Consider the following 21237-nt stretch of genomic DNA (forward strand, 5'->3'; position numbering starts at 1 on the left):
ATTTGGATATGGTATAAAATCGTAAGGATTCATTTGATATGCTATATTAAATGGTAAACAGTGTTTGATATAGTCTATATTATAAATCTGTATAAATTATATTGTACTTGGTGCAGGATTGTAAAGTATTGTGGTATAATCATTCTTTTTTTAATTTTTAAACAAAACTAAATAAATTGATAATATTTTATTCATTTAGTATTTTATCTTTTATTTTTATATTAATTTGACAACCACATATTCAAAATGTTGATAAAAAAAGTTAGTACCAAAACCATTTTCCTAAGTATATTGATAGAACAATTAGCTACTAATTAACTCTGATTATATATTATGAGCCATTAATAATACAAGTATACAACAATATGCCTTTTATAAAGGTCATGCAACAGAATGCATGATGGTTACGATCAGATCTACTGTTAGAAGTACCTCGTTGGTTACAATCAGATCTAGAGCGGAAGCCTTGGAGTTTAGGAGAGTAAGCATAGCTCGAATTGATGATAACGAAGAAGAAGCTCAAAGAAACTCGAATTAAAAGCTCTGATTGATGATGATGCAGTGCAGTCTAGTACAGCGCCACTTCATGAGACACCACACTCGGCATTCAATAATGCATTATTATATATATATACATATATATTTGTTGAATTGATAGCGGGTTATTTTATACACTCGTTTCCTAAGCTTGGATCTTTCAACTAGTTCATCGGTTGATTTCTGGTTTTGTGTGGAATTGTTTGAAAGTGGAGAGAATTGGCAATAGAAAAAGTGAAAAGGGGCTTGATTATAAAGGGAGGTGGTCGAGGATTATGGATATGCAGAGCTATATTATACCCAAAAAAAAAAAAAAAAGTTGCAGAGCAATAGGCATTGAGGTCGACTATGTGGGTTAGAGAAAGTATGAAGGAGTAGCTTTGTTATTATCATATGGCTTTGGTCTTCATTGTCGTCGCATTGTCACTGTCTTCTTCTTTTTTTCACTTAAACTAATGCAAAATAAGGTTTTGAAATATGGATTTGGTTTGTGTTTGAGACACTTTATGTAATTATACTACTACAAAAGATTTGAATTTCAATTAATAAATAGTTTTGAGATCTGGGTTGTCGTGTTTGAGGATATAATTTTATCAGTGTTGTTGATTTCACCGTTTAAATACCCATTAACGTTCTATTTGTTTTAAATTATAAACAATTTGCATTGTATTTGAAAATTTTGTTGTATCAGTTTTTATTATTTGGTGTCCTCTGTTGAAAAATTGATATATAAACTTTGAGATCTTTCATTGGAATCCCATTTTGGAGAAAGCAGATATGGAAAATGGTATAAAAGGGTTAAAATTTCTATGTTTCTATTCGGATGGTAAGCTAAATGATTTGTATAGTGATTTTGACACCGATTCATCTCCAAAGCTTGAATTTATTTTTTTAACACGTTCAATTTGTGAAAAAGAATAAAGAAATTCAAAAAACAAATACAGGATCTGAGAATAAAACCCACCAGAGGAATGAGGAAAACGATCCTAAAGAGAGAGAGAGAGAGAGAGAGAAATGGAGCAGAAAAGTGAAGGAACAAACGGTATAAAATGGAGAAGATAGCAAGCATTGCTAACATGGAATAATAAGACACATGTTAATTAATGAGAGGCAGGAGTACTAAGTGGCCAGTATTCTGGGAGTACTAGAAAATTTTCTAGTGTTCACCTGCTTGGCTATAGCCATGTCTCAACTTCCTAACTTGAATTCTATAGCCAAAGTGTCTTTGATCGGTGCCATCATGGCTTCGAGCTATTGTACAGTTTTTTGGGCCTTTCCTATCAACAATGATATGCTCAAAGACACATCATACGAACCATCTGTAAATGTAAACTTTTGTTATGAGAAGAAAGTATTATTTTATGACCAATGCATTTCATTAGAACTAGGAATAAATATATACACATTACAAGACCAACCAGCAACAACAGCTGATATATACACCAGTATTGATAAGAAAGCTATCAAGATAAGTGTTTGACTATAACTAAACTTCTCTAACCAATATGTGAAGATAAACATAAGTTTACACATGTGGCCCGTAACTTGCTATTTCAGTTTCTCTAACATCCCCCCGTAAACTGGACAAGGAAGATTTCAAGTTCAATTTGTCTCTGAGAAATAGAAATAGGCCAATAGAAAGCACCTTTGTAAAAATGTCTGCAACCTGATCTGTACTAGGAATATAATTAACTTGGAATATCTATTGGAGGACTTTATCATGGACAAATGCACATCTATCTCAATGTGTTTCATTCGGGCATGGAAGACTGGATTAGAGGCCAAAGATTGAGCACTTGTATTGTCACACCAAAGAATAGGAGGGCGAGGCACGGGCACACAGAGTTCATTGAGTAGAGATACAATCCATGCAAGCTCGGCTGCTCTATGAGCCAAAGCATGATATTCAAATTCCATACTTGAGCGAGCAACAACTAGTTGTTTAGGTGAGGACAAAGAAATCAAATTGTCACCAAGTTAGATACAATAACCTCCTATAGACTGCCGATCATCGACATTGGATGCCCAGTCAACATCTGTATATCCATAGAGAGATGAATGCAAAGAAGGCTGAATATGAAGACCCAGCTGGAGTGCCCTCTTTAAGTAATGCAAGACATGTTGACAAGCAGCCCAATGGATGTCGATTGGATTTTGCATAAACTGGCTCAGTTTGTTGACGATGAGTGCCAGTTTAGGCCTTGGGAGCAGCAGATATTGTAATGTGCCAATTGTACTCTGATAAAGTAGCTTATTGGGAAATAAGGCACCAATGTCCTTACCAAGTTAAATCGAAGTAGATGCAGGTGTAGGACTTGTCTTACACTCAGCCATGCTACTTTGGACAAGAAGCTCACGTATATATTTAGCTTGTGACAAGTAAAGGCTAGTAGAATCCCAATAGCCTTCTATCCCAAGAAAAAAAGATAAAAGGCCTAAATCTTTGAGAGAAAAAAAGGAATTAAGCTGAGCAACAAACCTGTTAATTGCATGGGGAGTCACTGCCAGTAATGAGTATGTGGTCAACATATATAAGAACCTAAATGATCAAGCTTGATTGTCGGAAGATGAAAAGGGAGGAATCCATTTTAGACCGTACAAAACCCCATTGACTGAAAGTAAAATGCAATCAATCGTACCATGCATGGGGGGCTTGATTCAATCTATAGAGAGATTTGTGAAGTTTACAAACATGTGTTGGCTATGATGGGTCTAAGAAGCCATCGGGTTGCTGCATATAAACAACCCCATGCAAGCGCCCATTCAAAAAGTCATTGTCAATATCCAACTGCCATATAGGCCATCCATGAGAAACCACAACTGATAAAATGATTCGAATTGTCGAAGGCTTAATGACAGGGCTAAAAGTCTCCTTGAAATCAGTTTTTTTGGGTTTTGCTGGAACCCCTTAGCTACAAGCCTGGTTTTGTATCAATTGGGGGTGCTTTCAGGATTTCTCTTAATTTTATAAACCCACGTGCTACCAATGATGTCCATGCCGGCTTTCTGGGGAACAAGAGTCCAAGTCTGATTAAGGTGCAATGTGGTAATTTCTTCTTTCATGTCTTAAACCCAATTAGGATGAGATAGGACCTGTTTGACAGAGGTAGGCTCATAATGATCAAGATCGACAAGTTTTTCATGAAGAAAGACTTTCTTTTTAGAGATACTAGCCTTCAACTGCATGATCATAGGATGAGTAGGACAGGGTTGTGGAGATGATAGAGGACCAGTAGAAGGAGCAACATCAGACCGATGGGTATTTGAGGCATCAAGTTCAGAACCAGCTAAAGATGGAGGTAGAACTGATTAGACTGACCATCTGGAGAGGATGCCAGTTCCTAGTGTCAGATTCCAGGACTCTAGTGGAGAGATGACTATTGACAGCCTTGGGGAGAAGAAGAAGAGCACATGGCAACAGATTGATCATTGTCATGAGGAGCAAGAAATTGAAATGGTGCTGTTACATTGAGGTGAGACTCATGCTGGGAAAGGGAAGGACCAGATGAGGATGCCCCACTGTGGTGCCCAAGAGATGAAGTGGCTGAGTGGCTGTAGAAGCTAAAATTAGAGAATTAATATGCACAAAAATAGAAGAAGTTGAGTTAGAATTAGATTCCTATCTTTGGAAATTACTGTAGGGAAAACAAGACTTGAAAACCACATTCGATGTAATAGAAATTTTCCTGGTTGTTAAACTACGGCACTTATACTCTTTGTGAATGGAACTATATCCAAAAAAAAATTACATCTTTCAGAATGGTAAAAAAAAAAATATATATATATATATATATATTATGTTGATATGGCCGAATGTAAGGGAAACATTCACAATCAAAACACTTTAAAAAAGAAAAATTAAAATTTTTCTTAAATAATTTTTGGAGTGGTGATTTGTTGTGCAAGACTTTCGTAGGAAGTCTATTAATTAAATAAATAGCTGTAGAACAAGCATTTCACCAATCTTTAAGTGGTAAGGAGTTGTGAGCTAGAAGGGAAAGTTTTATTTCAGTGATGTATCTATGTTTCCTTTCCACCTTACCATTTTGATTGTGTGTGTGGAGAAATGGATGCTGAAAAGCTATGCCAAAATTTTTAAATAAAAGAGCTAATGACCTCTATGTAACACCCCCCCCCCCCCCCAAAGGGGTCATATTGAAAGTTTTTATTCTTGTTTGAAAAAGGATTTTAACCAAAGTTTTAAATTCCAAGAAAATTTTGGGTGTTTCATATTTTAATTTAAACCGAAAAATCCATGAATACCTTGAATAATCATCTTCAAAGAGCTATATCCTTCGGTAGAAATAACAGAGGCAGGTCCCCAAACATCAGAAAAAATTAAATCAAGAGTTTGAGTACTTTTTGTATGCAAATGAGATGCAAAAAGTTTATGGGATTTGCCTAAAGGATGGATAGAACAAAAATTATCTTTATTAGAAACTGAAAATTTTCTACAACCATCAGCAACAATTTTCATTGTAAAAATATAAGGATGTCCAACGCGAAAATGCCATAATTTATCTGTAGAGAAATCAGAATAAAAAGAACTAAATTTATCACTTGCACAAAAAGCTGAAGCAGGTGCTTTATTGAATCAAGGTAAGGAAATTTAATAAAGTCCATCTCTGAAGGTTCCTTTCAGTAGAAGCTTCCTTGTAGACAGATCCTTCACAAACACAGAATGAGCATTAAACTCAACAATTGCTTTATTATCATGAGTTAAGCTTGCAATACTTAAAAGGTTTTTCTTAATTTTTAGAACATGCAACATACGATCTAGTTTAATATTTTTAAGCTAGTGTTTAAAATTGAAGAACCAGTAGAGATGATATCCAAACATTGGGTGCTACAAACAACTAATTTATCCATGCCTCTATAATCCATCTTTTGATGTAAGTTTGATGAATCAGTAGTGATGTGGTTAGTTGCACCACTATCCATCAACCACTCTGGATTAGCTATAATATCAAGACTAGAATAGTAGGCAAATGACCTGTTATTTTTGTGATGTAGAACTTGAAAATCCTTGTCAAACCTATGGTAGCAATCTGGAGCAATATGTCCTGGTTGTTGGCACAATTGATAGAAAACTCGTGATCCAAAACCACGACCCCTTCCACAACCTCATCCAACTCGGAATGAAGTTGTTCTGCCACGGCTAGGATTGGTCTTATCAGGTTTCTTATTTGTTATTTCAATAACATGGACAACAGTTTGTATGATTGGTGTGGCACTTAGAGTCTGTATCTCTTGACTTAATAAAAGTGTTTGCACTTCCTCAACTTCTAAAGGTAAACTGTGTGAATTAATATTAGCTATAGCATCATATTCAAGTGGCAAACCTTATAGAAGGTGCATAATGAAGTCCTCATTGCTAAGGCTATAACCAGCCATATTGAGGTTATCTAACAATTCCTTCATCTTCATGTAATATTCAATGATAGTCATTGATTCTTTCTTTGTGGACTGAAGTTGTAACTTCAACTGCATAATTCTTGCACGGGAATGACTTCCAAACAACCTGCTTATCGAACTCCATAGTTGAAAACATGTATCAGTATGAGATAATTGAATCTATACCTCTCTTGATATTGAAGATCGAATCCATGCAAAGAGTCCTTGATCTAACAATCTCCACAGCAAGAGATCTGGGTTTGGAATATGTCTTGATGATTCTCCATCTTTCGATTCTTCTATGACAAAGGTTGGTGGTGTCTTGATTGCACCACTTACAAAACCTTCGAGATTTCTGCCACCAATGGCAAGGTAAATCTGAGCTCTCCAGAGTTAAATAATTATCTTTTTCAAGCTTGAAAGGGAAGGGATAGTTTCGCAAGGATACTTCATTGAGTTAAGGTATTTCAGAAGAAAATGTAAGAATTATCGCCATGACATTTGTCTTATGGCTCTAATACCATGTAAACTTTTTTATTTCATTAGGACTAGGAATAAATATATACACGTTACAAGATAAGACTAACCAGCAACAATAGCTGATATATACACCAGTAGTGATAAGAAAGCTATCAAGATAAGTGTTTGACTATAACTAAACTAAACTTCTCTAACCAATCTATGAACATAAGTTTACACACGTGGCCCGTAACTTGCTATTTCAGTTTGTCTAACAGTAAAGAAGGAATCAGGTGTGGAGATGTTTGGTGGAATTTTTAGTGCAAGTGGGGTCATTGTTCTTAGTTTCAGAGGCCACAATGTTGTGCTTGAGATTTAAGCCAAAAGAATTTCATCTTTTTTGGTTTATTTATTTATTCAGAATTTAAATTTGAGAAATGGGTTTTAAGTCTAGATTTTGGTATCTGCTTGGAATTTCACCTTGTTTGTTGCTTGTGGCACAATTTGATTATTCAAAACCAAACTTGAATATATACTAAAAGCTAGCATGTCACATTATTAAAAATTTCCCCTGTTTTTTAATTGTTCAAATTGTTTATGTCATTCTTTCTTTCTTACTATTTCAACTTCTCGTTTCCGTCAAAGTTTTATAAAGTTTAAAAAACTAATTTTACTATGGTAAATTAGAGGTCTAACGATAAAGATTACTAAAAAAAAAATGATTTATGATACTTAATACTAGTTTTTGAACTCCACGAAGTCATATTTTAATTGACAATAGCTAACTAGTAAGTTTTATTGTTATTATAATTGTATATTAAATAAGCCAAAAGTATCCCAATTGATGCAGGGGACATTGCCTTCAGATTCAAAATAACCATCCCACAAGACAATGTGGATTGCATTACTCAAAATCTCATACGCATTAATAACCATGTGCTTGTTTTCCCTAGCAATAGCAGGATTTTGGGCTTACGGAAACATGGTAAACAAATAAATCAACTATCATTTATGCTTTTTTGTACCATTATTTATACTAACATATATTTACAAGCATATTCCAAATGAATTATTGTCCCAAATACTTTTAAATGGAACAATGTTGACTGCCATTTTGAAAATACACGGTGATGAAATCTTTGAACGTGATAATACTAATTTACATATAGTAATCATAAGCTATCTATGCACTTCCCAAATCTATGCCATGGTCGTATTCAACAACTTGGAGTTTAGGTATAGCAACAACAAGAAAAAGAAGTGCCCAAGATGGGTTCGAACTTGTATTCGACTTTTCTTTGGAGGGCTGGCTTTCTTCATGGTAGTGACTTTTCCATTTTTGGGTAGCTTGGTTCCTCTCATTGGAGGCATGACAATGCCTTTGATTTATGTTTATCCATCTTTCATGTGGATAGCAATAAAGAAACCAAGCTCCAAGAATGCAATGTGGTGGGTTAATATGGCTTTGGGTGCTTGGGAGTGATTTGGAGTGTCTTATTATTTGCTGCAGCCATTTGGAATTTGGCGGATAAAGGCTTAAATGCCAATTTTTTTTTACCCTTAATATTAGTGGTTTTTGGTTAAAAAACAGAGATCACTTATAAGTGAGGTTCAAAATATCTTGTATAGATTAACATATTGAAGGTTTCTAACGAAAATATTATTAATAAAAGAAGTCCTTTAGAAATATGAAAATATCAAATAATATTTTATAATTGACCTTTCAAAAAAAAAAATTGTAGAAATATCCAAAAAAGAAAAATATGGGTATTTCAAAACTTGCTAATAAGTGGAATTATGGATATATATAGAATTTCCATATATCAGTCCGTCTATGGTGTGGACGGTCCTCATGCGGACCACAATATTGGTGACCGTTTTTCATATTATTGGTGACGATTTTCTAAAAAACCATCGTTAATACTATAAAAAACCGTCACTAATACTGCGGTCCTCATGCGGACCGTCCTTACCATAGAATTTCCATATATATGTATAGTGGCATCAGATAAGGTAAAACATTTGTTAAATGGGAGCTCACAATATTCTGACAACAAGTACACAAGCATGTTTCATGGTTAAGGTGGACACCACATGCCACCAGGTTGCTGCTATTGACAAATCACATAATACAGAAACACACACACACACACACACATAATCATGCCCAACTCAAAAACAACATTCAGAAACTCTTACATGTAAAATAGCTCCAGAGTCACATCCCTGAAGAGGCAGTGCAACAATAGAAGGCTTTAGTGCATCAGCATAATGAGCTAGATTGATGTTAGCCTCACCAAGGACACTAGATCGTGAAGAACCCTGATTCCAGTGAGATTTTGGCCAAAGAAAAGGATTTTCAGTTAATACAAGAGAAGTCACCAGAATAATAATTTTTAAGGGAGAGTAGGTATTGAGAAACGAAATTTCTGAGTTCACACATAAGACTAGAGATCGTATTACAGATATTATAACTTAAAAATAAAAATTATAAAGGAATACTACCATTGTGACCACAAGTTTATAGATCCTCTCATCATACTGCTTTGTTTTAATGTCTTGAAGAAGTCTAGTAGTTTCATAGATAGGATCTGCCCATTTGCAGGTGCCATTCCTCACATTTGCTTTAGTTGTCTTGGCTGTGGCCTTTGCAGAATCAGCAGGAATGAAAGAGATAAACAACTTATCCCATCCGGTTTGTGGAATCTGAATCATTCAGGACAAACATTACATTAAGTACTCATATACTTTGCAATGAATAAAAAATCTAGTCCTTCCTAATCATGCAATGTATGTACATTCACTTCAATCCACTGTCACAAGAAAGCAGGATCAATATAATGTAAACTTCCAATATGAATTAGTTATAAAACTTTATTTCCAGAAAAAAAAAATACGTATAAAATTTGAATGTTGGTTTTTTATTTATCCTATCACAATCTCGTTTGTGCTGGTTGAAATCAAAAGGAAATACCAAACATCTGTCAATCATTAAAATACTAATGTCATCATAACAAAAATCAAAAACCAATTACACAAACCAGATCTTATGACATCAGATGGACAACCTCAAACCGATTCAAAACAACCACCAATGACAATCCAAAACAAAAACCAATTACACAAACCAGATCTTATGCAACCACGTTAAACAACAAAGGACACTAAACAACAAAAAAGAGCATCACTAGGGTCTCGGAGACATCGAAATCCAAATACAAACAGGAAGTGGAATCAAAGGAAAAAAGAAACAAAAGGCCCAGATCAAAGAGTTAGTTACACGTCCGTTTGGTCAACAAGAAAAAAGCAAAAGAGAGAGAGAGTATTGGGAATGAAGAATTACCTGTTAGATACGGTCACTGGCCTTGGGGATCAGCAGGGTGGAAGAGTGGGCAATGAGGGATTGGGGAAAGGCAAAGGAAAAAGAAATGAAATGCTGGAATTTCGGAGTTGGGAGAGAAGGCCGGTTGCTGAAATGCTGAAATACGCAAAGATATATGATTACAAATTTAATAATTCAAAAATAAATAAAAAATAAACCACAAATTTGGGTTGTCTATAGGCTGCAGCTAAACCCAGCAGTAAGCACAAAGCAAAAGCATGTAATACATGGTACACTGCCCCTATATTTTGTACTTGCACTAAAATAAAAGGTGAGCTTGATTGGTGCTTACAATGGGAAGGCCATTACTGCCAAGAATATACAAACTGCAGCCCATAGCTGGTGTGCTGAAAGCAGCCAATGACTGAGCCTGTAATAAGGACCCAGAAACAAATCCACCACCAATCTCAGTACCACCACAATATTCAATAACAGGCTTGTAGCAAGCTCTCCCCATCAGCCATAGGTATTCATCAACATTAGATGCTTCTCCGGTGGAACCAAAACAACTACAAGATATCATTAAGGAAAAAACAAACAAATCTTAAACAATCAACTCCTGAAGCAAAATCCACCATTGATGTACAACCTGCTTCTAAGGAACATACAATGTAAGCATTGAAACGCCAACATAAGGTATTTTATCAACAAACACAGATTTAATATGCTAACAATTGCCCCAATTCTTACCGGATGGTAGACCAATCATAGCCAGCAACACAATTTGAGCTTTTCCATGTCCGGACAATACTTGGGATCACACCAAGCATTGTTACTTTAGCGTCCTAGACAGATTGCAGATCTTTCTTTGAGATCTTACTCTGGTCGGCCAAGGGTTGAGATTCGAGCTCTTGAGGAGTCTTGGCGACGATAGAAAGGGCATGGAGTCCAGATTGGAGCTCGTCGGCCAAGGCATCGTAGACCAAACGATGCCGTTTCACGAGGTTTAGGCCTTCGAATTTCGGGGAGACAATCTTGAGGTTGAAATGGGTTTCGCCGGAAGCAGAGTTAGGGTTAGCTTTAACAGCTACGTGGCTGGCGTGCTGGTAGGAAACGTCTTCGAGGTCAAGAATTGTGGCTTCAAACCGAAAAGAAGTGGCGAACGGTCCGGCAGAAGCAACTTTGTGTGAGAGGCTGAGAGGTTGAAAGCATCGAAAGAGGGCAGGACAAAAGTGACCCAGGTGTTTTGGTGGGTCAGCTTTGTCCCCTTCATTTCGGATAATTTGATTAACGGGATAAGTGTGTCCCGTCCTCCATTTTCCTTCCCAAACACCAGATTGGAACTATAACCCATCCGATCCTGGCCAGTCCCATGTAACAAACACCCCCATAGTGGTCAAAGTTTTGGAAAGACCGTGATGAAATAAGCCCATCTTATGTGGCTGCCATGTTGAAGAACATTTTGTAAATAATTATTTTTTTTTATCAACTTAATTTTCTTATATATAACATATTTGGCAATATTTATGATTCTATTTCATTTTTGTTTTAGACTAAGAATACATGAATGATAAATAACTATTCTAATTTTGTAATGGTAGTTAAAAAAAATTAAATTAAAAAAAATCAGAAAAATAACGTCTATCAAATTGAAACTTGCTTTATAAACGGGTGCCATTCTGTAATATATTGTTAGTTTTTATTGTAAGTTAATTATGTTAAATTTAAATAACAATAATTCTATTTTATTAGGCATCTTAAATAACTATAAACTAGAAATTAAAAAAATTAAAAAAAAAAAACCAACACAATTGGAAATCGTGTTCAATTGATATTAAGCTTTTTTCTTCCTTAATTTTATAGTTAATATAAATACTCAACAAAGTCTAATTACCACTAATTATTTTTAATATAAACAAATTATACACAATTAAATAGAAAAAATAAAAATAAAAACAAAACAAAACAAAAACAAAAATTAAAAGTCAACCATGTTACCAAACAATTCCTTAAAATTAATCTTCTTATTTTCTGTTTTATCTTTTTTTTTTTTTGTTTTATTTAGTTTTTGAAACTTGTAACTAGTTTTTTTGTAGCTACCTAAATAAAAAACATAGCTATTATTTGAAGCAAAAGCCAACAATTAATGGAATAACAAGTAATTACAAGAAACATTCACCTTTTTTTTTTTTTGGGGTAAACAAACTAGAAATCTTCACTTGGCACCTATAAACACCAAGTCACATGATAGTCTAGAAGTCGATGCACGTTGGGCACGCTTTTGTCGGTGAATATTTTAATAACATTTGACATTATTTACTTGTCAGAACAAAAATTATTTTGCAATTTATAAAATTTAAAAACGTTCAGCATCCTTCAAATCAACTAACAGCAATTTCAAATCAATGAGCAGCAAATTTATACTAAAGCTTTGCTGAAATAAAAAAAAAGGCTCATGCCCTTTTTAAATATTTGGTATCCATATTAATATTTAAAAAAGAAAATTATTTAATAAATCCATCCTATTTCTATGGTTATTCTCTTGCAAACATATAAATATTATATAAATTTGACATAAACTTCACATATATGTTTGTGAGATGGTCCATGTAGATTGAATCAACTACATAATTCCTCCGACAAACAAAATTAATCAGTGTATTATTAGGTATTAATTGATAAGCAAATTTGAAAAACTCCAACCATATCCACGTGAGTAGTACCATGAAACCATTACAAGCTCCTGATCTCGATACTACATATAAATATATATCAGCTACCAAGACTTCAAAACCTCTTGAAGAGTACATATGCATGCAGTCCACACCGACCATTCTTGGATTCCTGAACCTAATCAACCATGGCCGACAAACGCCCCCCATCTTACCATGTAAAGCCCTCTTCAATGCAAATTCTGTCTCTTTCTCTCCTCTTGCTTTTACTCGTGTCATTTGCTCTCTTTCACTACTAAATTGTAAGTCCAAATCTTCGTGTAGAATCCACTTCTCCTATAAATACCCCAACACTTTCTAGCTCTCAAACCATCATCAATCTATCAGCTGCCTATCACCGATAGTGTCAATAGCTCTTGTTCAAAGGCTCTAGCTTAATTTCCATAGTTTCGCTCGCTTGCTAAGTTCAGCATTATGTCAGATACACACCACCAAGAGCATGAAAGTGAGGAAAAAGTCGCCGAAGAATCAAAAGGTTGTGGGATGTTCGATTTCTTGAAAAAGAAAGAAAACGAGAAATCTGGGAAACCCCAACATGACCAAGATGTGGGCATGGCAGACGTCCAACAGTCACATGGCGATGACTCTAGCTCGGTAATCTCTCTCACCTATCTCATTTTAAAATGATCTGATAGTTTTAAAATGACAAGATTTAATTTTCTAGTCACATAGATATGTAATAGATTGAGAACTGTGTGTATGATCCTTCAACCAAGTTTTTTTTTCTTTTTGTACTTGTGCTGCTTGAAATATTTGCAGTCGAGTAGTGACGAGGAAGGAGAGTCTGGGGAAAAGAAGAAGAAGGGGATAAAGGACAAGATCAAAGACAAGATATCAGGCAAAAAGAAAGATCATCATGAGGATCCTCAGCATGCAACTATTCCAGCTGAGAAAACCAGTGAGAATGCACATGTGGAAGTGACACACCCAGAGGAAAAGGGATTTATAGAGAAGATCAAAGACAAGCTTCCCGGACAGCACAAGAAACATGAAGACGGTGCTTCTGTAGAATGTGCTGCAGATGGACACTCCCCAGAAGGTGAGAAAAAAGGAATCTTGGAGAAGATCAAGGAGAAGCTGCCAGATGGTCGTAAGAACGAAGAGAAAAAGCATGAAAACTGAAACTGCAATATGATCGAATAGAAAGTGTCAATCTTGGCAGCCTATTTGTTTTCTGGTTTTGTAATTCCATGTCCTATGTAATTTTCTTGTCCTTCTAGGTTTGGATGAATCTGTATGTAGGCTAGTCCTACACCTAATCAGGAGATTTTCTCTTTTCCAAATCTTGCACTCTCGTACTTTTCTTAAATTAATGAATTAGAAAATCTTGTTCAGAAGCTTCTGAATGCTACTTAGTTTCATGCACTGAAAGAAATATTTGGTCCAATCCACCCAAGACAAGTTTCTTCAATATATGCTGTAATATATTTTGCTTTTTAACTCAAATCCTAAATCACATAAACCACATATATACTATAAACCATATATACTCTATAAGCCGTTTATAAAATCACATCGATTGTCGCAAAATTTGAAGAATAAAATTCTCAAAGTAAGAATTCTTTAACTAAAACTAGAGCTAAGTCCAAATAAGCTTAATACTGCACAAAAGCCTCTTTAACTAAAATAAGAGCTAAGTCCAAATAAGCTTAATGCTCCACAAAAGGAATAGACAATGAGAGCCTGTATAAAGTGAACCTTCTGTTTGTCAATTTCAACGTTACATAACCACACCCTGCAAATAGGAATTGTCTTATACTACCTGCAGGAGTCCAGACCAAGTATGATTTGTTCACGCAGTCACAAATACAGCATTCCCAAAGAAATACTAAAATCATATGTAAATTTATGTACAATTTCACTGATTCAACTTTATACAGAAATCATTTTGAATGCAACTAGATAATCATTACCATAAACTCAATAAACTGAAATTTTTACAAGAAAAAGAGGAGTCAATTTTTCACCATGTTTCATAAATAACAGTCAAAGTCAACGTTGGAATTCCAAAATCTGGACTCCACATAATTAAGTGAAGTATTCACCTATAGGTACAGGAATTCGTCAAATTAGAGGGCTTACCGAGTTTGCTTCTTCTAAGGGTGACAGAGCATGTGATTCTTCTATAAAACTTGGACTTCACTAACTTCCCCAAAATGTAGGCCCTCGACCTCATCACAAATGTAAGGTTCAACGGCACTACCAAATTCTCTTGATTATCTCTCGCACCTCCAATAAACGATAGCCCACCATAAACAGGAACTTGATGCCCTAATACTGTCGTCAAGACTCTCCGGTGTTTTTTCCTCTTCTCATAGAACTTCTTCATCTATTATTCCATTTATCACAAAGACAAAAGGAGAAAATCAGCTCCAAGATAGCTAGCATAACAAATCACAGGAGAAAAAAATTACAAAAGTTGAAGCTCTCCAACTGAATTAGTAAACATTTCATGAAGGCTTGCCCACAAACAGTAACATCTGGGAAACAATATCTGACTCAAGCCAGATTCACAATCCAATTCATCTACCTAACCCATGTAAGAATTAGTTTTCCTAACAGAAAACCAAAGAACAGGTGCCATCTATATTTTAAATTAAAAGCCTTTTTAACTAGTAACCCAACAGGCCAACTCAGCCAATTTCTGTCCCGAGCATACACAGGCCAATGAAAAGGACACTGCTTTAATCTTTTTCTTTGTTCACACGGAAGTTGGTTGGTTGTCGTATAATTTTGTTTCTTGGAGATTTCATGTTACATGTACACAAATAAAGTAAGAAAATGTTGCATGTTATAACATATTTAATATTTTATCCTCTAAAAAATATATATACACTAGTTATATACTTATGTATTTCCATACAAGCTAGAAAATGTATGCAAAACTACAAGTAATATTCGAAAATCAAAATATTTATATGGGAAATTACAAAAATTAATACCAATCAAGGAAGAAAATTGAAAAAGTAAAATAAGAGTTACTAGGAGATCTCTACTAGAATTTATAGAAATCTATTAAGTTTACAGAACAGAAAATGAAATACCGTAATTTAGCCTAAATATAATACCATTTAATCTTTTATTGCGAAAATAAATTATATTGAAAAAAAAAAAAACTGTAACTTACTGTTCTTGGACAGTTGTCAATGTTTAATCCATTTGCAGAAAACCAAACAAAGTCAAAAAAGGGGCCCCCAAACGACATCATACAATCATCATTTTTTCTTTTTTCTTTTTTCTTTTTTTCTTTTTTTTCTTTTTTTTTTTTTTTGATATTAGACAACATTCATTATTGATTCATGCAGGATTTCATAAAAATAACAATAATAATAATAAAAACCCAGCAGCAACAACAACAACATGCAGTATCTCTTTATGCTATCAATGGAATTTGACGTTTTCTCTAACCACGTGATCATACAGTTGGAAAAAGACAGAAAAAATGGGGTCCAAAGGAAACCCAATTTTCGCAATCGAATTTGTGAGCGGCAGACCCACGCTTCCCAATGAGAGTAGGCTCATAGAAAATTATAACAATTTATAGCAAACCCACAGGCTTTTCAGTCGCCCAACAAAGACCAAACAGACCAATCGCATTTAGAATCATATTACCACTGCCATTTCCAGCTCCCAGTGCCAAACGTTTTACCACTCCCTAATCTAACGTCTCCCAAAACCACTTGAAATTACCTTATTACCCCAAGGGTGCTTATGTAGTTTCCATTGATACCAACAGCGATAAAATAGACTTTCAGATTTCTAATATCTTCTTTTCGACTTGCAAAATTCTACTATTTTCAAAAATATAATAATAATAAACATTTCATCAAAATAATAATAATAATAATAACAATAATAAACATTTTTTTTTTTTTTGGTTGCGTACCTGGCCAGAAGCAACTTTGAGCTGGTAATAGTGAAGCTCCATTGGGGTAGAGGTGACATGGAGGCTGAAGAATGTACCTCGGTTTCTGAAGAAGACCCTAACCGTTGAATTCAACGAGACCATATCTGTTGCCACTCCCGTTCGATCATTGCCCGCCTGTATCGTAAAGCTCCTGAACACTATGTTCTGCTCCAAAAACCAAACAATATGCTTTTATTATATGCTTCGCTTATTTCCTACTCCTTATTCGAAAAAAATCAAATAAACATTCTTTTTTGTCGGGTATTTTAATCTGAAATAAAATTCAAATTAGATTTTTAAAAAATTAAAAAAAAAAAATCAGGGTTTCTATACTCAACTAACCCGCGCAAATCACTCGTTCCCGTTTCGAGCCCCAAAATCCCCAAAAACCCTGTGTTACTGAGTTGCCTCGGAGAACCCCCATCAGTGATCAGAGACGAATCGTTTCTCGACGAGCCAACTCAGCTCCCGACTCACTTAAACAGATTTAAAAAAAAAAAAAAAAAGAGCTGATAAAGATGAACAAAAACTTAAAAACCCTTACCTCCACAACTATTTCAGGCTTGTGAGATTTACTAGCGCCCCAAAGAATCAATGAAAACACAGTGAAAAGAACGACGAACAACAGAGCGAAGCAGAAGTACAACCTCACATTGCGACAAGGACCAGCCGTTCCGGAGTCGTATTCGTCGTCATCATCGGACTCTTCCTCCCGCTGTACCTTCCTCCAGGCGGAGAGACCCCTAGGGTTTTTGAGAGAGGCAGAGAACCGCGAGGTCGAAGATTCTCGGGAATGGTGAATCGGCGAGCAATGGTAATAGTGGTGAGGCGAACCCAAAGGACTAGAGCCGTAAGACATTTTCTCGGCGTCATGGTTGGAAGGGCTCTGAACGTAGTAAATCGGACGGCGCGGCGATCGAGGCGGCGTCGACTGGTCGAAGCTCGTCACCTCGGAATCGGACTTGGCGTGCATTATCGCAGGCGGCATTAGAGAGGGGAAGATATAGAAGGAATTGGATTTTTGAGGGACCAAAATGCAAATATTTTCCAATTTTGCAGAAATAGAAGAAAAATTTTTGGGTAAGAGTCTGAGACTCTCAGAAAAGGAAGTGATAGGTAACAATGGGCTTTGCTGAGAACGAAGCAGAAACCGAGAGCTTCTATAAATGCGAAACTTTGAATTACGAGCACGATGTTTTCTTTCTTTTTTTTTTTTTTCTTTTTTTTTAATTTTCGGTGCGTAGCTTTCACGCTTTTAATCCAGTTCCACTCGCTAATGCCTGGGAGTTGATCTGACGGTTTGGATTGGTGAAAGATGTGGAACGGTTTTGATGATTTTGTGGCGTGTAACCCACGGCAATTAAGAGAAGGTGGTGGCGTGAATGGTGCGAAGCAGGATAGAATGAATGTTGAAGTGTCTACCTTAACAAAATAACGAAAGGGTATTGTTGGTATTTTGTAAAGTGGGATTTCGCAAAGTGGATAAAACAAATAAAATGGCTTTTATTCATCAATAATAATAATAATAATTAATAAAATGGCTTTTAGGAATGGTCGAAGAATCTTAAACGGTGGCCCACTGCCCCATTTGAAAAATAGTAATAAGAATAATAGAAAATTATAAAATGCTCTTAAACTTTCTCCCAAAAAAAAAAAAAAAAAAAAAAGCTTTCAACATTTTAAAACCAATATTAAATTGCTTATTATATAAATAAAATATGTCTTAGTTATTTTTTTAACAACATCGTTTTTGGAAAAAAAAAAAAAACTTTATGTTCGGCATTATCTTTCAATTTTGATAAAATAAAATTACAATTTAAACATATTTTAGTTATGTAATTTATAAACAATCAATTCTAATACTAACCAAACAATTTCTTCAAATTATAAAGCAATGTTATCAATTTGAATAGTGATCAAGAAAAGAATTGAAATTTTAGTGAAAGTATTGAGAGGTATTTTTCAACATTCTATACAATAATAAGGCAGTGAAGATACGAGTTTTAGAACTGAACTCGAACATGGGCACTAAAAGTATGATTGTTTTATCTAAAAACAAAATAGTTTGTAACCACTTTATGTGTATCCCAAAAAAGGGTAAGACTTTTTTCCGCTTTATCTTGCTATTCCATTTTTTTTTTTTCACTTTTTTTTTTTTTTTGACCTTTTACTTTCTCATTTTAACACTAAAAGGAGAGTAAAGTAAAATTGTACCCTTTTTTAACACCGAAATGAGATCAAGAGGATGATGACGATGAAGAAGAAGATCATAAAAGTACGTGTCCAAGCAGATTTTCATACCATGTATGTATAGTCAAATCAAAACTCTAGTATTTTCAGCCAAAAAAAAAAAAAAAAAGTCTAGTATTTTATTTTTACCAAAAAAATTCAAGTATCTGGTAGGGGGATAATGATCCTCAAAATTTAAATTTAAGTTTACCCAATTTTTGACATATTAAAAAATTAGATCTAATAACTAAAATTATGTCATGTCATTATTTTTAAATAAAAAAAAAATTGTTGGTCATTAATTAATGTTGATATTCTTTTATGGTTTATAATATAAAATAAAATAATCAAATAAAATTAAATGGAGAAGTGATGACTTTTAAAGAGCAAAAATCATAAATATTAATAACAAATTACTTTCTAATTATGTAAGTTTAAGTTTTACAAACTTTTCTCGTGTAATAAGAAACATACATACATACATGAAAATAAAAGCATACCTAAATTGTGAACCCTCTAATAATAATTATTTAAATTATTATTGTTATATATATTTTATTAACAATCATTCATCAATAATAATAAATAATATTTTTTTAAATAATACATATAGTATATAAATATTGAAAAGAAGTTCTCTTAATTTTTATGGTGGATTGTGCACATTTTACCTTCAAATTATAATTTCTTTTCTTGTCATCCTTTTTAATTTATTTTCTTGTTATCCTTTTTGCCTTACTTGTTTTATTATTTAATTTTTAATATTACTTAAAAATAATTATTAGGGAAATATTATATACATATATTTTTGTCATATTTTAGTTTTTTTTTTCTTTTAAGTAATCAACTTGGAATTTTATTTTAAATAGAATTATTTTATTATTATTATTTTTTGCTTCCATATTAATTTTATTTTTAATTTTAAACCATGACAGGATAGCCATTGCATTTAATTTTGTTGATATTTCATAATTCGACAAACTCAAATTAAGATTCTCCAATTTTTTATAAAATAGAGAGGGTTCCTTATCCTAGTAAAGATGGCGAAGGCATCCTATTCAAATTTCCACTCTGAATTAAAATTATGTAACTATTATATAGGTAATATGATGTAACAAAATTCAATAATGTTTTATAGAATCTATATATATATATATATATATATTTATTTATTATAGTGTGATATTGCATTAATTGAGTTTATGTGCCACTTTCTCTTTAAGGAAAGAATTTTTATGGCACATAAATTATGACAATGGTACATTCCCTGATTATTGAGAGGTGGGACAAGTGGACAAAGATCCTTATTCTTCTGTTTAAATCATTTTAAACATTAATTCTTGAAAATAGTATTTTGAAACTTTATAGTATTTTTATGGCACATATATATATATATCATAAAAATTTTAAAAATACTATTTTTATCATGTTGTCATCCTATACTCTAATCCTAAAATCAAAGTTGCTAATATCAAAGCAAAAATAATAAAAATAATAATTAATTAATGGAAAATAAGTTGCTAAAATAAATATGATATACCAGTGATAACAATTGAAAACCATGATTTAGCCAAAAATAAAAAAAATAAAAGTTTCTAATTTTGGTAATATGATTATTTTTTATTTTTTATTTTTCATTTTTGATTTTTCCTATCTGATTATAATATATTATTTATATTGTATTTTTATTATTAAATTAGCCAAAATTGGTAATCAAAACAAAGCAATCTTAGTTGGTGGAATTTTTTTATTTTTTTGACCGCAAAAAAAAAAAAAGTTGTAAAGGTAAAAGTTGGCTTGTCAATTAAATAATTTACATATAATTATGTTCACAGTTGCATATATGATCGAATTTCCAATATAAATTGTGGTGAAACTCAAACCTTTATCATTTTAATTAAAATTTAAATCCATTTCAATTGGTGGAAGTCCAAATTTATCTTAATTGGTTGAATATATGTAGATATATATATAAATATATATATTGTTTTGGTACGTCAAAAATAGATTGAAAAAGGTAGAGGTTAGCGTGTGCATCCGGCAATACATATAAATCCATCTGTTAACACCGAAATTATCCTTGGCGGATTTTGTGTTACATCTCTCTTAGTTAGTTTTGGGTTTTTGTCCTTATCCTTCCTTTTCTCAACGATATGGGCCGTGTTCTAAAATGCAATAGAATAATGGGGTACTCCTTTTTTCATGTTTGTGTGTCAAAGAAAGCTTTGCCAAATTTATTTTGTATATTCCATTTTGCACTACTCTTTAGCCTATTTTGATCCACATGGTTTTTTGTTCCATAAACCGAACTTTTTAACTAGAAAGTCTACTATTGTTGCATTTTTCAGCTCATCATCTTCAAACTGACAAGTTGAAGCTGACAATGTAGAGATTAGAATTCGGAGGTCTAATTTGCATAGCTGTAAAGCATTTTGATTGGTCAATAAACCCCAAATTATTTTCTAGGCAATCACTACATCAGTCAAGGATTTACGGGGTTGATCATGGATCATCATGGTTCACGGGGCATCTCAACAAAATGAGCAGTCCTTGCACGTGAAGGGTAACCATCCTTGTGTATTAGTACATTTCAACATCCCAACTGGAGAAGAAATTATTTTTCCCACCAAAAAAAAAAACACTACATACACAATAAG

General features: G+C 33.7%; 5 protein-coding genes and 1 pseudogene across 5 annotated transcripts; 2 read left to right on the plus strand and 4 right to left on the minus strand.

Moving 5' to 3' along the window:
- The first annotated feature begins 6086 nt into the window (after positions 1–6086).
- LOC107427309 (lysine histidine transporter-like 8) lies at positions 6087–7974 on the plus strand (annotated as a pseudogene).
- A 514-nt stretch (positions 7975–8488) lies between these two features.
- Positions 8489–9144, minus strand: LOC125424376 (uncharacterized). The gene is made up of 2 exons (XM_060820148.1): positions 8896–9144; positions 8489–8712 (listed from the first exon to the last, which is right to left on the minus strand). The coding sequence occupies exons 1-2, from the start codon at positions 9103–9105 to the stop codon at positions 8563–8565; spliced, it is 360 nt and encodes a 119-aa protein (XP_060676131.1). The 5' UTR covers positions 9106–9144; the 3' UTR covers positions 8489–8562.
- An 857-nt stretch (positions 9145–10001) lies between these two features.
- LOC107427310 (probable acyl-activating enzyme 17, peroxisomal) lies at positions 10002–10594 on the minus strand. The gene is made up of 2 exons (XM_025077760.3): positions 10463–10594; positions 10002–10281 (listed from the first exon to the last, which is right to left on the minus strand). Exons 1-2 carry the CDS (start codon positions 10540–10542, stop codon positions 10032–10034), a joined length of 330 nt encoding a protein of 109 aa, XP_024933528.1. The 5' UTR covers positions 10543–10594; the 3' UTR covers positions 10002–10031.
- On the minus strand, positions 10558–11103 carry LOC107427311 (sufE-like protein 1, chloroplastic/mitochondrial). Its single transcript, XM_060811227.1, has 2 exons — positions 11063–11103; positions 10558–10906 (listed from the first exon to the last, which is right to left on the minus strand). The coding sequence occupies exons 1-2, from the start codon at positions 11101–11103 to the stop codon at positions 10558–10560; spliced, it is 390 nt and encodes a 129-aa protein (XP_060667210.1).
- A 1241-nt stretch (positions 11104–12344) lies between these two features.
- Positions 12345–14210, plus strand: LOC107427323 (phosphoprotein ECPP44). Its single transcript, XM_016037701.4, has 2 exons — positions 12345–13038; positions 13204–14210. Exons 1-2 carry the CDS (start codon positions 12859–12861, stop codon positions 13564–13566), a joined length of 543 nt encoding a protein of 180 aa, XP_015893187.1. The 5' UTR covers positions 12345–12858; the 3' UTR covers positions 13567–14210.
- A 120-nt stretch (positions 14211–14330) lies between these two features.
- LOC107427317 (uncharacterized) lies at positions 14331–17572 on the minus strand. The gene is made up of 3 exons (XM_016037694.4): positions 16896–17572; positions 16331–16516; positions 14331–14773 (listed from the first exon to the last, which is right to left on the minus strand). The coding sequence occupies exons 1-3, from the start codon at positions 17337–17339 to the stop codon at positions 14486–14488; spliced, it is 918 nt and encodes a 305-aa protein (XP_015893180.3). The 5' UTR covers positions 17340–17572; the 3' UTR covers positions 14331–14485.
- Positions 17573–21237: the final 3665 nt, after the last annotated feature.

Source organism: Ziziphus jujuba, chromosome 9 (genome assembly GCF_031755915.1).
Source record: "Ziziphus jujuba cultivar Dongzao chromosome 9, ASM3175591v1".
NCBI lineage: Eukaryota > Viridiplantae > Streptophyta > Magnoliopsida > Rosales > Rhamnaceae > Ziziphus > Ziziphus jujuba.

Excerpts from the sequence above, each read along its gene's own strand:
- LOC107427310 (XM_025077760.3), bottom strand. The coding sequence starts at position 10,542 with ATGCTTGGTGTGATCCCAAGTATTGTCCGGACATGGAAAAGCTCAAAT. Across the intron at positions 10,282-10,462 it reads TATGATTGGTCTACCATCCG|TTGTTTTGGTTCCACCGGAG; the intron begins GTAAGAATTGGG and ends GATATCTTGTAG.
- LOC107427323 (XM_016037701.4), top strand. The coding sequence starts at position 12,859 with ATGTCAGATACACACCACCAAGAGCATGAAAGTGAGGAAAAAGTCGCC. Across the intron at positions 13,039-13,203 it reads ATGGCGATGACTCTAGCTCG|TCGAGTAGTGACGAGGAAGG; the intron begins GTAATCTCTCTC and ends AAATATTTGCAG.
- LOC107427317 (XM_016037694.4), bottom strand. The coding sequence starts at position 17,339 with ATGCCGCCTGCGATAATGCACGCCAAGTCCGATTCCGAGGTGACGAGC. Across the intron at positions 16,517-16,895 it reads AGCCTGAAATAGTTGTGGAG|AACATAGTGTTCAGGAGCTT; the intron begins GTAAGGGTTTTT and ends TTTTTGGAGCAG. Across the intron at positions 14,774-16,330 it reads TCAAAGTTGCTTCTGGCCAG|ATGAAGAAGTTCTATGAGAA; the intron begins GTACGCAACCAA and ends ATGGAATAATAG.
- LOC107427311 (XM_060811227.1), bottom strand. The coding sequence starts at position 11,103 with ATGGGGGTGTTTGTTACATGGGACTGGCCAGGATCGGATGG. Across the intron at positions 10,907-11,062 it reads GACTGGCCAGGATCGGATGG|CCTCTCACACAAAGTTGCTT; the intron begins GTTATAGTTCCA and ends TCAACCTCTCAG.
- LOC125424376 (XM_060820148.1), bottom strand. The coding sequence starts at position 9,105 with ATGATTCAGATTCCACAAACCGGATGGGATAAGTTGTTTATCTCTTTC. Across the intron at positions 8,713-8,895 it reads ATAAACTTGTGGTCACAATG|GGTTCTTCACGATCTAGTGT; the intron begins GTAGTATTCCTT and ends CACTGGAATCAG.